The 17,358-nt window shown below is 38.9% G+C and overlaps 1 protein-coding gene across 1 annotated transcript; it reads right to left on the bottom strand.

The window, feature by feature from the left end:
• Nucleotides 1–1,789: 1,789 nt before the first annotated feature.
• Nucleotides 1,790–3,056, bottom strand: LOC124863344 (myeloid-associated differentiation marker homolog). The gene has a single exon (XM_047357687.1). The coding sequence runs from the start codon at nt 2,890–2,892 to the stop codon at nt 2,038–2,040; it is 855 nt and encodes a 284-aa protein (XP_047213643.1). The 5' UTR covers nt 2,893–3,056; the 3' UTR covers nt 1,790–2,037.
• Nucleotides 3,057–17,358: the final 14,302 nt, after the last annotated feature.

The raw sequence follows: 17,358 nt of genomic DNA, 5'->3' as shown, positions 1-17,358 counted from the left end.
TTATCAAAAGATTTGATAAAGGTACAGTGCTGTGAAGAAGTATTTGATATCTTAAAGTTCTCTTTAGTTTTTGCTTTTTTTCATTCATTCATTCATTCATTCATTAAACTTCTATACCGCTTAATCCATAGTGGGTCACGGGGAAGCTGGTGCCTATCTCCAGCAGTCTACAGGTGAGAGGCATTGTACACCCTGGACACGTCGCCAATCCATTGCAGGGACACAGAGACACACAGGACAAACAACCATGCACATACTCATTCACACCTAAGGGCAATTTAGAGAGAGCAATTTACCTAACAGTCCTGTTTTTGGACTGTGGGAGGAAGCCGGAGTACCTGGTGAGAACCCACACATGCACATGCATTTTAATTTGAGAAAAAAAAGTTACCTAAGTAATATATACAAAATGCAGTTTTCAAATTATTACTTAATTTATTAAGGAGAAAAGCTATATAAACCTACCTGGCCCTATGTGAAAAAGATAATTCCCTCTAGACCTAATAATCAATGGGTTGGTGGGTGTTATTGATGAGTCTTATGAAAGTTTAACAATAACATTGGTTCTTTTACTATTATTTGGACAAGGCCATCAAAAAAGCAATTAAAAGGCTAAATAGCTTTATCCTTTACGGTATATTCAGAGTTCATGAAAAAATATGTCCACCTTGTGGAAGTGACTTCAACATCAAATGAAAAAAATAAATAAACAAAAATATAAATCAAATTGCAATGCTAGTTTACCATTTAAAAATGCACTATAATTGAGAGTCAACAACACAACAAAAAAATCCTGAAAATACACACATTCCTCTATTTAGTTTAAAGACTTGATTGAAAAGAAATCACAAAAAATGCAAATTTGCCCCAAAAAACACAATCCGGACATATTTTATGATAAAATAAATAAGTTCTATGTTCCATTCACAATAAGATACGCAAAGGTAATGCTATATAAAAAATAAACACACACAGTCACAGAATATCTAGCGACACCAAATATTCTTTACATAAACAATTGTCTGATGATGATTTGATAATGAATTAAATTTGTAATTTCTGATCCAAGGCAAGGCTGACCCAGTTTTTCCCAAACAGAGCACACCACTTTCAATTCTTAAAATATATACCTAGGTCTTATCTTCATCTTATTAGAGAGATATTTAGCCTGAGTTGACATTTCTTAGAATAACCCACATCTCTCTCTTCTCACCCCGTCAGGGTCTGGTCACAACAGCTGTGGCGCACTCCTGAAGGAATGTTCAGGGGTGTTTATTTAGAAAAGCAGGATGTTCAGATTTGTGTACAGAATTAGCAATTAATGCATGTTCAATTTCCAACTTTCTTGCAGGTCTGTCAATGACATCTAAAAGTGTAGATATTGCCCACAGGAGATGCAAAGTCTATTACTGCCTTTAAGTAGTCAAATAATTATGAGCTGACATAATCAGACAAAATCTCCAACTCCCCTGCCAGGTCAGTCACTTCAAGCTTTTGGTAGGCCGAGTAGAGCTAATCTTTATCTTTGTGTGCGGGGTCTGTATAGTATAGCATTGCATGAGAATGTTATTATCTGGTAATTTTTTTGTGTGTGGTGTCTGTTGAATCTCTGAGCTGCGTGTTATTTCTTTACATATATTATTAAATTAGAGGAATAGATATGCCCTGCATCTTCACTTGCCATATAAAGAAAGATACAATATAGTGGTTTGAGGGTGTATAAATATTTATTTATCTGGCACACTGTTTGACTTTGATGTGGCAATAAAACATTACCCTCAGGATCCAAAGTTCTACTCATCTATTTGTCATTTTTATCACAATGATATCACAGCTCTAATGTTTAACCAACTGTTTTTTTTTTCTGGCTGTATTACACAATGTATACACAATAGGGTCAACCTTTCCATTACATATGCAATTTTGATAAGTATCAGCAGAGTCTAGTAAAGTTTATTGGCAGAATTTTGGTACAGAAAAGACTATTCAAAATCATTTAGGTTCTTAACGGTTGTAATAGTCCTGATAGGCAGCAACTCACTCACTGCTGAGAAAAAAGACCAGAAGTATGGAGTAGATAGAGTCCAGTGTGTAAACAATAGAGTTAAAGACTGTCATGACGGTGATTAGAACCAATTTATCCCAGGCACAGAGGTTGCCACAGCCCACTGGTCTCTTATTGTTGTGAAAAGAACTCAGTGGCCACACAACCATGGCTGTTATATACATCACCGCTGCCAAAACATTATAAACAATCACAACTGTGTCAAAAGAGAATGGAAAATAAATCGTAAGATTTCCAACAGTGACCAGGATTATGGCGATGGTGAAAATGAAACACAGGGAGTACACAGCTACACACCAGTTCAGTGCTGGGGAACCTGAGTATTGGCCACTTTCCAATGACAGGAAGATGAGACAGGCAAATAAACTCTCCAGCATCTTCATTATGCCCGGCAGCGTGGAGAGAAATCCGCTGTTCTGCCCACTTGGGCGAAGGCGCGTTAGAACCACCTCGGCAAAATACAGTGCAAAACAAATCCAGGATACCACGGAAGCTCCAATCTGACGGTAACATGTGCTGCAGCTGAAAAAGGTCGGGTACATGATGGAGGCACACAGGCACAGGACACTTGATAGAATAGCAAAGGCAGCAGTGAAGTCTTCCCAGGCAAAAGGCACTTTGGTGCTGACAGTGGTGAACTCCAGGATGAGAATGAGAAGGGTGAAAAAGCAGCAGAAGATCCAGGTGAACATACACCACCCCCAGTATGGCGAAGAGTCAGGTTTCACTGATGCCATCAGGCTGAAACACATACAAGTGATGATGACTGCCATTATTCGTATGATCCCCACAGGCTCGGTGATGGATTTCAAGTTAACATAGACCATGGCTGCTCCAGGATGTATCTGTCCAACCAAACAAAAAAGACAGTTTTATTTCAGTCAGTTTACTGCTCTCCCTGTGTAGAGCTGTTCAGCAAGGCCCAGATTTTGCATCCTCATCTTGTTGAAGAAATCCGTAAAAACAAACCTTCCAATAGGTGTTATCTTTCAAATAGAAACTTTCAACCAATATTCTAGCTGAGCATCCTAGCCTTATCTGTTTTGTTTATGACACCTGTTTCATGCCGCTGATTGGACCCACCGGACCTGAACCCAATCGAGATGGTTTGGGATGAGCTGGACCGCAGAGTGAAGGCAAAAGGGCCAACAAGAGCTAAGCATCTCTGGGAATTCCTTCAAAACTGTTGGAAAACCATTTCAGGTGACTACCTCTTGAAGCTCATCAACAGAATGCCAAGAGTGTGCAGAGCAGTAATCAAAGCAAAAGGTGGCTACTTTGAAGAACCTAGAATATAAGACATATTTTCAGTTGTTTCACACTTTTTTGTTCAGTATATAATTCCACATGTGTTAATTCATAGTTTGGATACCTTCAGTGTGAAGCTACAATATTCATAGTCATGAAAATAAAGAAAACTCTTTGAATGAGAAGGTGTGTCCAAACTCTTGGTCTGTACTGTACGTGAAGTTTAATGGCATTCTGTTCCTAATCTATAAGGTCAAATTTGTTAATGGACTCACCATTGCCAGCAATAGAAAATCTGACTATTCTGTAAATATCTTTCACAAGGTTTAGGAGTGTGTTCATAGTTAGATGATAAAACAAGAATTGCAGCCTCTACTCTATTTCATCTCAAAGGTGTTCAGGATAGTTGAGGTTCAGGATCCTGTGCAGGCCAGCCAAACCTTTGGCAATATGGTGTATCTAGGTTAGTGCAGTCATAAGGAATCGTGCACAGAAAATTCTAAATCAGTTTCTTTACTGTCATTGTCAGTTGACCACACAGTGGATCTTAAGCTGAAAGTTTGTTTTTATCAGGTGCAGTGACTACTATAAAGTTATGATAAAGTTGTATTAAATATAAATAACTGAAAATTGATCAAATTCTAAACAAGTATGCAATGCTTCTGTTTGACAGGGCACACTTTCCTTGGCCTATCAGCAACACACCTAAATGCACAATTTGAAGTTGTGCGTGTTTTTTTCCCTGCAGGACGCAGATTTATTCATGTGAGGGTACTAACCATGGCACTGGATTTTTTTTGGCTAATTGTATTTGCATAATGCAGCAAAGAAAATGACAACCAATTACTTGGTGTTCATGATGAGGCTGTAGCCTTGGCCAGGGCTGCGACTCAACCTTCAAATTCCCTGATGAACAGAAGACCAAGTTTTGTGCTGAACACATTTTGTGGATTACCTACCCCTTCTCCTACCAGACCCCTTCACCTGCATCCAGGAAACTACCACCATAATTATGAATTGCAAAGACCTCTATTTTTTTTGAGATGCTCAGAAGAGTCTGTAACTCTTACACTCGGTAGCGCATTATGAGATGCACACTGCATCCTGGATACAATCCCAATTCCAATGAAACTGAGAGGTTGTGTAATACATAAATAAAAACAGAATACAACAATTTGCAAATAATTTTCAACCTGTATCCAATTGAATACACTACAAAGACAATATACGTATATAATGTTCAAACTGATAAATTTTATTGTTTTTCTGCGAATATTCATTCATATCGAATGATGCTTGTAACACATTCCAAAAAGCTGGGTCAGGGGCAACAAAAGACTAGGAAAGTTGAAGAATGCTCAAAAAACAACTGTTTGCAATATTTTCACTTAGTGAAAATCTGTGGGAGCAAATAATCCAACAATTAAAGAATGTTTTTCAACATCAAATTATAAGGAATTTAGGGATTTCCTCATCTATAGTACACAATACCATCAAAAGGTTCAGAGAATCTGGAGAAATCTCTGCACATGAGCAGCAAGGCTGAAAACCATTGAATCCTGTGACCTTCGACCCCTCAGGAGGCACTGCATTAAAAACAGACATAATTCTGTAATGACTACCGGTATTACCATGTAGGCTCAGGAAAACGTCAAAAAACCATTGTCAGTTACCAGAGTTTGTTGTTACATCTACAATTCAAGTTAAAACTCTACCATGCAAAGCAAAAGCCATATGTCAACAATACCCAGAAATGCCACAAGCTTCACTGGGCCCTAGCTCATCTGAGACGGACTGATGCAAAGTGGAAAAGTCTGCTGTGGTCTGACGAGTCCACATTTCAAATTGTTTTTGGAAATCATGGACATTGTGTACTCCGGGCCAAAGGTGAAAAATACTATCTGGATTGTTATCAGTTTAAAGTTCGAAAGCCAGCATCTGTGATGGCATGGGGGTGTGTTAGTGCCCATTGCATAGGTAACATGCACATGTGTGAAGGTACCATTAATTCAATTCAATTCAGTTTATTTATATAGCGCCAATTCACAACACATGTTGTCTCAAGGCACTTCACAAAAGTCAGGTACATACATTCCAATTAATCCTAATCAGTGAACAGTGCAGTCAGATTCAGTTAATTATTCAAATTGGATAAAAAGTTTTTCTATCTAAGGAAACCCAGCAGATTGCATCGAGTCAGAGATTTGTAGCATTCACTCCTCCTGGATGAGTATGTGGAGACAGTGGACAGTCACTGGCATTGACTTTGCAGCAATCCCTCATACTGAGCATGCATGTAGCGACAGCGGAGAGGAAAAACTCCCTTTTAACAGGAAGAAACCTCCAACAGAACCAGGCTCAGTGTGAGCGGCCATCTGCCACGACCGACTGGGGGTTTGAGAGAACAGAGCAGAGACACAAAGAGAACAAAGAAGCACTGATCCAGAAGTACTTTCTATGGGAAGGAAAAGTAAATGTTAGTGGATGTAGCTCCTTTAGTCGTTTCATCTAGAAAGAAAGTACAGATAAACTTTGAGCCAGTTTTCAAGGATAGAGTCTGAAAGAGAGCACATATAATTAGTTATAGTAAAAGCTCAGTCAATTGCTATATCTAGGAGAGAGAAAGGGTTAAACACTGAAAGGGCCAAGTGGATCATCGGTAGAGGGTGAGCATTAAGTTCTTGCCAGCAGAAGCTTGGACGATGCCTCTCCCCAAAAGGTGCCACAGGTAGACACAGAGTCAGGCCAGGTGTAGCTTCTAGGAAGAGAAAAGAGCGAGAACATGAAGTTAAAAACTGAAATAACAGCAAATAATGCAAAATTGGAGAGTAGTGTGAGAATGTAGTGAAGAGGGTGAAAGTGGTCAGTATGTCCTCCAGCAGCCTAAGCCTATAGCAGCATAACTACAGAGATAGTTTCAGTTTCAGTTTATTTATTTATATAGCGCTTATTTACAACAATGTCGTCTCAAGGCACTCCACGGCGCAGGGCCGCCGGGGAGGCCAGACCAAACCACCGAGTGCCAGAGCCCGACCACCCCAGAATGGGCCACGTGTAGGGGCACTAAGTAAAATAATAAACTGATAAAGTTTGTCCATCTAGAGCCCACTGATGGCCATTGTTGTACTAAAAACAACAAGGATCGGGATAGCTCTCTCTGTGTGACTGATTATAAACATTGGAAAAGAGAAGGGGTCATACAGGTAGCAGAAATGGAGGGTGTGTTTAATGCTAAAAGGTGCAAACAGGTTTTGGAGTAACACATGCTGCCATCCAAGCAACATCATTTTCACGGACGTCCATGCTTATTTCAGAAAGACAATGCCAAGCCACATGTGGATAAAGAAAAGTTTTGTTTGTTGTTTAGTTAAATTTGAAATTGATATATAACACTTTACAGGCTGCAAATACTCATTATGGTTGCATTTTCCCCACTACAAAAAGTTGAAATTTTGTCTGTAAACTGTTCCTCAATCCACATCTTTAGCATGACTTGCCTCCTGCTCTAATGATTTCTGATTGTTTATATATATGTATATATATATGTACATATATATAAATTCAAAACGTTTGAGTTAATGGAGGATGTCACTGTTGTGATTCTGAATCTGAAAATATTATTTAATATTTAATATTGATATTTTAATATTTTATCAAATAATATTTTGGTCTGTTAAGGGTTGTCCTGTGAATACCAGCCCAGTAAGGTGAAGGTATTAGGGCAAAATAGAAAGGTGTGAGACGAGCTCTGACATTATTGAACAGCATAAACTCACACATGGAATGAATTCACACAATTTCTTAAAATACAAGAATTTATTAACAAAATAAGTTAACTCAAAGTCAAACATATTTCAATCAACAAACTCTTTACTATGCTAAAACAATCCAACTAAACTACCAATCAGAATTAAAGAATAGGGAAGACTAATGGGCTATGTACAATATAAACAAGTTGATTAAAGATGATTGAAAATCATGACCGAAACAGTGATGCAACATTACCATGCAATGTTTATGTTTGAGAACCAAGGATTATCTTGAAGAATCTGGAAATTAAGTTAAGTTAGTCTTGGAACTAACTTAGAAAATAATCAGCAACATTTAGACAACCATTCACAATGCAAGATCAGATAAAATATTATTTTGTTAAAATAATGTTTTAAAGAATGATCTGCTGAATAAAGCCAACCTTCTGGATGACTAATTCTCAACAGTGTCTCATTAGCTGCCTTTACTTATTAAAATAATATTTAAAGAAATATTATTAAGGAACTGGTAAAATGTTTAAGGAAGTATTTTGGAAAAGAGCCAGATGTTTGTGGAGAAATGGGGCTTAATGGTGTTTACTTAGTTATTAAGTTTAGTAAAAAAATGTTTAGGGAACTATTATTTACTGGAGTGAAAACTAACAACCTTTCTGGGTAAATATTCTTTAGCAGGCAAGCACGTGTCCTAAGCCATTAGCAGTTAAAGCTAACAAAGAAGCTGATAGCTTAGCACCAGGATCAAACACACACCTTTAAAAATACCGTCAATAAAAGGGTTAAAATGTTAGATCGTTTAGATCATTTCATCCTAAATAACTCTCTATTACTCTGCCCAAACCCTAACCTTATTTGAATTGTGTTGAGGAGAAGTTGTCCGGGCGACGACGATGTTTGAAGAAAGCTCCGTAAACAAAAGGTTAGCTTCCAGCTAACTTCTATAGCTGTGGATGAAAGACGGCTCGTTCTGTCCGCCAACCAACTGCACATTACCGTAACCACAGTGATGCGGGGCCGTTGTCCTTCCTTCAGACTCGGCTTATAGAGACAGCGTCTCTACTGGGGACTTCTCTGGAACACAGTTTTCTTCTACAGGCCTCAGAGAGAAAGTAAAACAATGCTTATACCTTAATTTCCCCTTTTTATGAATGAATACCGGATTCTTTCAACAATAATTCGTCAGTACTTAACTTGTGCATATGATCGCATGATCTTATGACACCCTTGGATCCAGTTTGAAGAGTTTATGTCTTTTTGCCAGCAAAGAGACATTAGCGCGCTGTCCCTCTGGAGGCCGTGTGGAAGAGACAGGATGTAGCAAGAGCGGTGCTTTTATTTGGACAGTGACGTCACAGGAAGTCCGCAGTTACCCCGTTTCCTGGTTTCGCCGGAAGTAGGTTAATGCAATTTCTTTTTAAAGTTCCAGGAAAGTTTGTACTGGCCTTTCACGTTGTAACCATGGCTGTGGGTCCCAACATTGTGGTGGTTTGGGGGGTGCCACAGTGGGGATGTAGTGTATGTGGTGATGGGTGTTGCATCTCTTTTTGGATGTGGAGTCGCCAGCATTGGGATTGACTGGGCAGTGATGGTGGAGCTCAGCTGGTTGGTAGTTCTACCTACGCTGATGCTGCAATGGCGGTGATGTTATGCTCTTGTGTGTTTGCGGGAGCATGGTAGGAATCGTCGCCCCGGTTGTGCACAGCCTGCCGCGGACTGCTTGGCGGGTGAGTTGATCCAGTCTTGGTGTGGGGTTGGGGTTGTTTGGTGTGGGTACAAGGCTCAGTGGTTGGGTGGGTTGGTGGGAGTGGTGTCATGCAGGGCCATTGCCTTACCGTCGCAGCGAGCTGTGTGATGGGGGGGGTAGGATGTGCCAGGGGGTGCATGGAGCGGCTATGTGTGGAGCTAGTACTGTGTGGATGTGTCTGCATCGGCTTTTTGGGGGTGGAGCTCTCTTGTGGTGATGTGCCCTGTGGGGGAGGGGATTCATGGCATTTGTGTTCAAGGGCATGTGTTTGATATCTGTGCCCTGGTTGGGGGTGGCACTGTGGGGAATTTCAGGTTGAGGTTCATGGGGGCGGGACGTTCTAGGGGTTGAGATTGGAATTCACTGGTGGGTTAGGACTGTTTCATACTGAGACAGCTCTGGTTGGCTGGCTCATTTGGACCGAGTGGACCCCACGCTTTTTTTGGCCCCATCTCAGGATGGAGACGGGGGTTTTTGGGGGCCGGGGTTGGGGTGGGGCATCTGGGTCTGGGCCAGGGTTGCTTAGGTTCAGGCAGGGGGAGTATCGAATGTGTATGGGGAGTATGAGTGAGTGTACGGCGTCCATTCTTGTGTGTCCTTTATGTTGGGTGTGTAGGTGTGAATGTTTGTTTGTGTATGTATGAGGGTAAGAAATGTGATAGTGACTGTGAGTGTCTGTTTTGCTGTGAGGTTGGGTCTTGTCTGCCCCCTCTCCTGGGTCATCTTAGGCGCCTTATCAAATGTGGGGACTATTTCCCCTCCGTCACAGTCCCAGCCAGTGTCGCTGCCCGCCGGTGTCCTGGTGGTTCTCGGTGTCCGGGGCTGGGTGCTTTGGTTTGTACCAGCTCACTCCTGATAGCTGCTGGGCGGGGCCTTGCTCTGTCGGGGCTCTGCTGAGGGGTGGTGTGCCCTTGGGTCTTGGCTCTCTGGGTCCATGGCTGTATCTGCTCCGGCGTAGCCATCTATCTGTGGCTCTGATTTCCTCCGTGTATGCCTTGGGTCCAGGGGGGCAGGTCTGTGGCTCCTCACACCCACTATTGAATATTCTCACACATACACCCACAGGTGTTTGGATTCAGGTGTTTACAGATACACAGATGTACTTCATATTGAGCTGCACTTGCCACTAAGTACATCTTGTATTTAGTATGGTGTACTTTTCACTAATGTTGTCGTTGTCATATATGCATTTGTTGTTTGTCTTTGTGGTTTTCTTCTATTTCTCTCTCTCTTTCTGTAGGTGTAGAAGCAGACGTCTAGTGTGTTATCTTACATTCTCTTTATCCTTCTGTTATCTTCTTCTCTCTTCTCTCCTTTTTAACTTTTTGCCCTACCTCCCTCCTCTTTTTTTCCCTTTTATTTCCGTCTCTGCGTCCATAGAATTTGATATAATCCCAAAGGAACTCCTAACGAAGTTTTTTTTATATTTAAAGCAGACTGTAATGCTCCACTTGTGAAAGTAAATCTGTTAGATGTCTTCTAGGTTCTCAATTCTGAGTGCTACTCTGCCAGACAGGTCTAGGAAAAAAAAGGAATGAAGACAAACTAGATTTTTATCTATTTTTACTCACAAAACCCTCTTATTTAACTACCAGAGCAATGAAAAACATGAGAAGTAGTACGCAAATGTACTTACAAAAAGAATATAGAGTATTCTAAATAAAGTTTGCTGCAAGAGCAGAGCTGCAAACTCATCCTTCCTGCTTTTAGTTTTGTATAACGCATACTCTTTGAAAAATATGGGTGTGCACTTGGGTCCATCCTGCTTTCCTTTCCCATCCTTCACTTTAGTGCCTGTCATAAAAAAACTAACTATGAAAAAGTAAACACAAAACCAATAGCAGCTATGTGTTTTAGTGTATCTGCACATTGACACTCCTTTGCAAATCATTTATTATGGCAGGTCATCTGCTATGAGTATAAAGATGATGAGGCTTTATACTCATTTCTGGCAGTTTATATGTAGTTGCTTCAATATAAGCTTCCACAACAACCTTATTTTAACAGAATTTTACTTATATCTTATATTCTATATGAATAACCATATTTAATATCATCACTTTGAAGAAAACAAATGTAAGTGAAAGGCATATAAAAAATATCACACAGGAATCTTGTTGTTGAGCAGAACTTCAACCCTTGATGGTTTCAACAAAACAAGTCCTTCACATTTAAATCCAAGCAGAAAGAGGTTGATGATTTACTGGTGGAGATAGGACATTTTGAAATATTACAGTGTCCACAATAAAAGCCACAAGGTTTGAACCGGTTGTAGAAGAAACAACAAGAAGTAAATTTCACCTACACTTCACTGAGCAGTACTTTGGACGGAATGTGCCTGAAGCAGTACAATGGCCAGATGACCACGGTTGTGATGTACTTCAGCGCCGCCAGCACATTGCAGGCAAACAGAACCTCCTTAAAAGGTATAGAACAGCAGTTGGTTAAAACAAATTGACATTAAAATCAACAGTTTACTTGTTCATCTCTGTTCTGACCCTCATGTATGGTAGTGGGACATGTATCATGATTGAAGAAAACAAGCTCCTTCATACTAGCATGATATATGAGTTTCCCCTCTACAGTAAAATGTCTCATGCTTAGAGATACAGTGAAGTCAAAAGTAATATATAGATTTATACTTAATTTTATTTTATATCAATAGAAACATTTGTTTCTGAAAGAAAATGAAAGCTATCTCCCCAAAAATTTATAAGATATTGAAAAAGGGGTGTTTTTTTAAATAGCAAAACCTGTGTTTTTATAACATTTTTTACAAATTATTTGATGTTAAAATAATTTAGATGCCATATCCACAGAACTGTGTGCAGGTTGGTGTATGTATGTCTCTCCTCCTCTAATTTCAGGATGTGATCGGCAGGTGCAGGCTCCATAGCTGAAGGTCATTAGCGCTTATCAGGAGGAGCTTAAAGAGCCGCTGGTTCCCTGAGGCAGACGTCAGATCGTTTTGCTCACATTCTTGTTGTGTTTTTGCTCCTCCACGTGCTGGTACTTCCCTCCCTAGCTTCACTTCCTTGCCTATCCATCCTCCACTGTGTCACCACTTCTCACCACCAACCTGGAAGGAAAAGACAAACATTACACTGTGCCATACTTCAGTCCCCTGCCAACGTCAGTCTCTGTGGATAAACTCACCTCGTCCTAGAACTCTAATCTCCTCGTCACCCACAAGCTTCTGCTTCTCCTAATTCATAATCATTATGTAACCATTTCAATAATAATTATTAATCACTTACCTCTCCTAGTGTCATCCTGGAACCTTGTTCCAAATCAAGAACTACATCTTGGTACATTTTTTTTTTAAATAAACTCTTTATATCACCTTCTGGTGTCCGTAATTGTCGCTCGCAGTAGAGTCTCAAGTTCTAAACATGACATTAGACCCTTAGTAAGCACATTTATTTCCATGCTTCCCTTTTGTATTATTTGTAAACATATTGTTTAAATACATACATACTTTTTCTGAGATTGGAAATACAATAGCTCTTGCTTTAATTTTAATTACTGAATGCACAATGTTCTCTACCTCTCGCACCAGATACTGACTGGTTTTTGGACCTCCCCCACCCAATATAGTAAAACCGCACATTTTAGAGAGGCCTTTTATTGTGGCCAGCCTAAGGCACACCTGTGGGATAATCATGCTGTCTAATCTGCATCTTGCTATGCCACATCTGTGCGGTGGTTGGATTAGCATGGAAGTGTTCACTAACACAGATTTAGGCAGATTTGTGAAAAATATTTAAGAGAAATAGGTATTTTGAGTACATTGAAAATGTCTTACATCTTTGGATTTGGCTCATGAAAAATAGAGTTTTGACGAATATTCAACTTGGAAGACTCACCCCCACTTCCGGCTCCGTCTAACTACTCCACCACGTTCTCCGCTCCGATCAATCAGCTCCTGATCCACATTTTTCAGCCAATCTTTCCTCCAGTCTTTGCTTTAAAAGACCTTCATATGCAAAATCTCTTGCTCTTCAGCTTAGCTTCGACCCTCCTCCACCCCATCTCCAACATCAGGCTTCAAGCCTTCCGAGTCCCTTATCTCCTCAGGCCTCCACTCCACCATCAGTATCAGGATCCCGGTCCCGGGGGGAAGACTTCTCTAATTCTAACCCTAACACGTTTATTCAAGCTCATGTCATTATCAGCATCCATGTCTTCCTCCAGGGTCCGAGCGCCAAAAGAGAACAAACATCAGCTAATAAACTCCTCTAACTGCCATCTCTGTGTTTCTCTTATTTGTAAGCATTTCCAGGTTGAAATGGGAGCAACAACAAAAAGGGTTGCATGTAATTGCCCAATGTATCTGTATTTAGCATAATATTTGCTGAGATATCTACATTTATAATTTCCTGCGGGACAAATATTATTTTATTAATACTGCATGTAGTAAAATGCATTTCAATTACAGAAGTTAGATCACTTAATGTAACGTGAAAGAGAAAAGTTGTCATGTTACCTGAATGTGTTTGTTTAATGTTAACCACTAGCATTGTACCTAAAACCTTAATAATCTATTGGGATGTTATAGATTTATTGACAGAATTACATTTAAAATATCCGAAATTATTAAGTTGTTGGTCACTATTACATAGTTGGTTGCTACTAACCTTAATTAGGAGGTCTTTGAATATCTAAATGTTTTTGAAAAAGCTGAACATTATCAATCCTAACATATACATGTGTTTCCATCTCTGTCTTTTACAGAAGCCCTGAAAGGTAAGTGAAGAAAAAAAAAATATTTCCACACTTTTTTGTTTTGTTTTTTGTTCTGCCCTGAAAGGCAAGTGAAAAAAGTCTAGATTAAAATATTTATTAGCAAAAGCACATAAATAGTGTATTTGTTGGCCATCCTAGGTATCATGCCCAGCTTATATATTCATGTTCCATCTAGAATTAATTCTACATGTGCCATGAAGCATTAACTGCAGTACTGATCAAGGACATCTGTAGGACAAATGACAACTTCTTGGGACCTAGACTGTGTCTTGCAACTGGCCTTGCTGTCAGTACATGCTTACATTGATTCGAAAGGGGTCTTTAGTTATCATTTAATAACTCAGGTGAGAAGCAGGTGGTTAAAAATAGAATTTGACATATGTTTTTAAACTCTCCCTTCCAAAATAACAGAAATGTATGTGAACTAGTAAATAGTCATTTGAATTTAACTAAGGCTCTCTCCACACTCTACCCAGATGTTTCTCGAGTGATAGACCTCAAGACAATAATAAAGAAACCAATTAGGGCTGTGGGTTTGTTACGTTACACTCAAAGAACAAGAATATCCACCTCTCTATGTAACGAGAGAGAGACTCAAGGGACAGTTTGCCCTTTTGGTGGATGTTTATAAGTGTAAAAATAAACTGTTGATGTGCTCTGGCTCTTGTTTGAATATAATGTAACACACCTACCAGCCTAATGGGTTTTTATATTAGGTGTCAGTTGATTGTCATGTTAAATATACAAATGTTATAGGAGCACACTTCTTTGGCAGTGAGTACAAATGCTTCAAGTCACATGAAGTCACCATGACTGAATAATTCTTTGATGTCTGTAACTCAAGAAACATCTGGTTAAAGTGTGGAGAAAGCCTTAGATAAATTCTGGCTCACTTTCTAAATATAAATCTGATTTATTTGAAGGGAGAGTTTGAAAGAATATGCTTATTTCTATTTTTACCCACTTGCATCTGACCTCAGTTGTTACCTCATAACTGAATGAATTGGTGTATAAGGTACCAGACACTTAAACACACAAACCTAATCTCTTTCAAGCATTATTATTATTATATTGTTGTTGTCACCAGGTAAAGTCATGTATGGATAGCACAAAGAAATTTTTTTTATAGTAACAATGTAATTTATTAAAATGGTTATAAATAAAAAACGTTCTTCACCAACTTTAAAAGAAGGTGAGGAGACAATGAAGCTGGAGATGAAGCTGGAGAGATCACTGATAGCTGTCCAGACACTGCATAAAAGCTGGCGTTGTCCTCTCTTCCCTTTCTGGGCTTGACAAAAGTAAACCAAGATTTTTTCCCCCACTCTGTTTACATAAAAAAAAACTGTTTTCCCAGTGAGGTTTTATTCAGTTGTTGTCGCCAAAATATAAATGCATAGACAAACATAATACATAATACATATAAATCATCAAGGGTTCATATTTTATTTTTGACTGGTGATTTATCAAACTCCTTTCTAATTTATTGTGACAAGTTATGATAAACATGTTCTGACAACACGTTTTAAGACCATCTGCAAGATACAGTCTTGGTCCCAAGAAATAGCAGTAATGGTGGGGATTTGTCATTTATCCTACAGATATCCTTGAACAATACTGTAGTTAATCCTTCATTGCACATGAATATACAAGCTGGGTATGATAACAACATAGCATGGACAACAAATACACTATTTATGTGATTTTATAGTATTTAATTTTACTTTACAACAGTTTAATTTTGAAAATAGGACATTGGTTCTTGGAAACCAGTCCTTCAACTATTTATGTGAACAACACAGCTGTTAGTGAAGGCTGGTGGTTTTATTCCAGGGCCTGTAGTGGCAGAGCCAAGTATTACAACAACAATCACTTGGAAAAATAAGCCTCGTAATTTTTTTTCTTCACGTGCCTTTCAGGGCTTCCATAGTCTTTTATTTTAGTGCATGTATTATAAAAGGTTGCATTGGTTGCAAGTAAACTCAAAACCAAGAGCTGCTTTGTGTTTTAGTGTATCTGCCCCTTGACACACCTATGCAAACATAATTTATTATGGACAGATCATTTTAATATAAGCAAAGTGTTAGCTGAAGCATCACATAATCTAACAGCATCATATTATTTCCCTGACATGCTAAAACAAACAGGTTACAGCTGTCTCAAGTAAACAATCCTTTTATTTAATTTTATAACTATGTTCTAAAAATGATCACTAATAATCAAAGGAAGGCACATACAATGGAAAAAGAATGCACTGTGATAATGTTGCTCAGTAGAAGTTGCACTTCCTTTTTTAATGGTTTAGACAAGAGCCACGACAGAAACCAGATCTTTCATATTTAAATCAATGCAACAAAGTGTTTACGTTTCAGTGCTAAAGGAGACCACCTTGAAAGAATACACTGTGTCCACAATTTAATAAATCAGGTTAAAACAGGTCATAAAGGAGATATCAACTAGCACATTCCACCCACAGTTCACCGGGTAGTACTTTGCTCTGGGAATGTTCCTGAAGCAAATGCCAAATGACCACAGCTGGCATGTAGAGTACATCAGCACAGCCAACACATTGCAGACTATCAAGACTTTGTTTAAAGATGCAGGGAAGCAAGACAGCAGGCAGCAGAAGGGTAGAATAATGAGGAAAATTAAACAAATAGATGGCAACACACCACTGGAGCCCAGGAGAAAATGAGCAGTTGTGTATATAACCCAGACAGAGGAAGATGATACAGACTGGAAAGGCCTCCAGAACCTTGAGTAGGCCCAGCACCAACAACCAGGTTTGGCCTAAGTCTGAGAAACCTCAATAGCGCACAGGACAAAGGTCAGGAAAGAAATAATGTAGGCGCCAATCTGTCTGCCACAATTACAAGTGAAGAAGATGGTGTAGAAAATGGATGCTCAGAGCACCTGCATGAATGATCATTAAAAGTGAGATACTCATACACAGACCTAGCTTTAGTCTCTTGTTCTTGTGCAGTATTAAAAAATTATTAAATAAAAACCAATATAAACTGATATTTTCTATATAATCTAGAAACGTAATAATTTAAGTTTGTGCCAATCTTTCTATTTCAATAATTTGCCTTTTAATGTAGCCCATGCATTTTGTTCTTATGTTTTCTTGTGGTATTTATTTTAATTTTTACTCTTTTTTTGCTTTTTTATTACACAACAAAACTCATGCATCATAATCTGTAAATTCAAAAATAAGTAATCAGTCCATTATGAGGATACATTTATTGCTCACCAAAGCTTCCATGTGATATTATATTAAAACTGTTTATTAAAACTGGTGCCATATTATACTAAAGCTGTTGCAACTATACCTATATCACCGTACAGCAAACCCCAGAGTTTGAGATCTTAGTGTCAGTAATGTTAAATAACAAGAGCTAGATAGACGTATTTAGCTTATATATTCACGTACATAGGATAGAAACAGACAAAAATATATTGGACATGCTCCTGGACTTTTCACTGTTCGGGTCATTTCCAATTATTATTTAGTACCACCTCTATGTGAGTGGGGTCATCAGAGCATAGCAGCCTTAAAAGTATTATGACGTTATTTATGTGTGACACAAATACAACAATGGAGGATATGGAAGCAATGGTGAATCTGCTTCTCAGTCTATGGCTTTTTGTCAGATTCAAAGTAAAAGAAAAAAGCCAGAGAAGGCTACGGGTGGTGAGGCACAACACTTTGGATAGGTAGAGGAGAGCCATAGAGTGGTATCAAACTGAATACAAAATGGTACGAGCTAGACAACATATAAGAGTAC

The sequence above is a fragment of the Girardinichthys multiradiatus genome, chromosome X (assembly GCF_021462225.1).
Source record: "Girardinichthys multiradiatus isolate DD_20200921_A chromosome X, DD_fGirMul_XY1, whole genome shotgun sequence".
Classification (NCBI taxonomy): Eukaryota; Metazoa; Chordata; class Actinopteri; order Cyprinodontiformes; family Goodeidae; genus Girardinichthys; species Girardinichthys multiradiatus.
The sequence above is the reverse complement of the archived record's forward strand: the minus strand, read 5'-3'. Positions and strand labels throughout refer to the sequence as shown.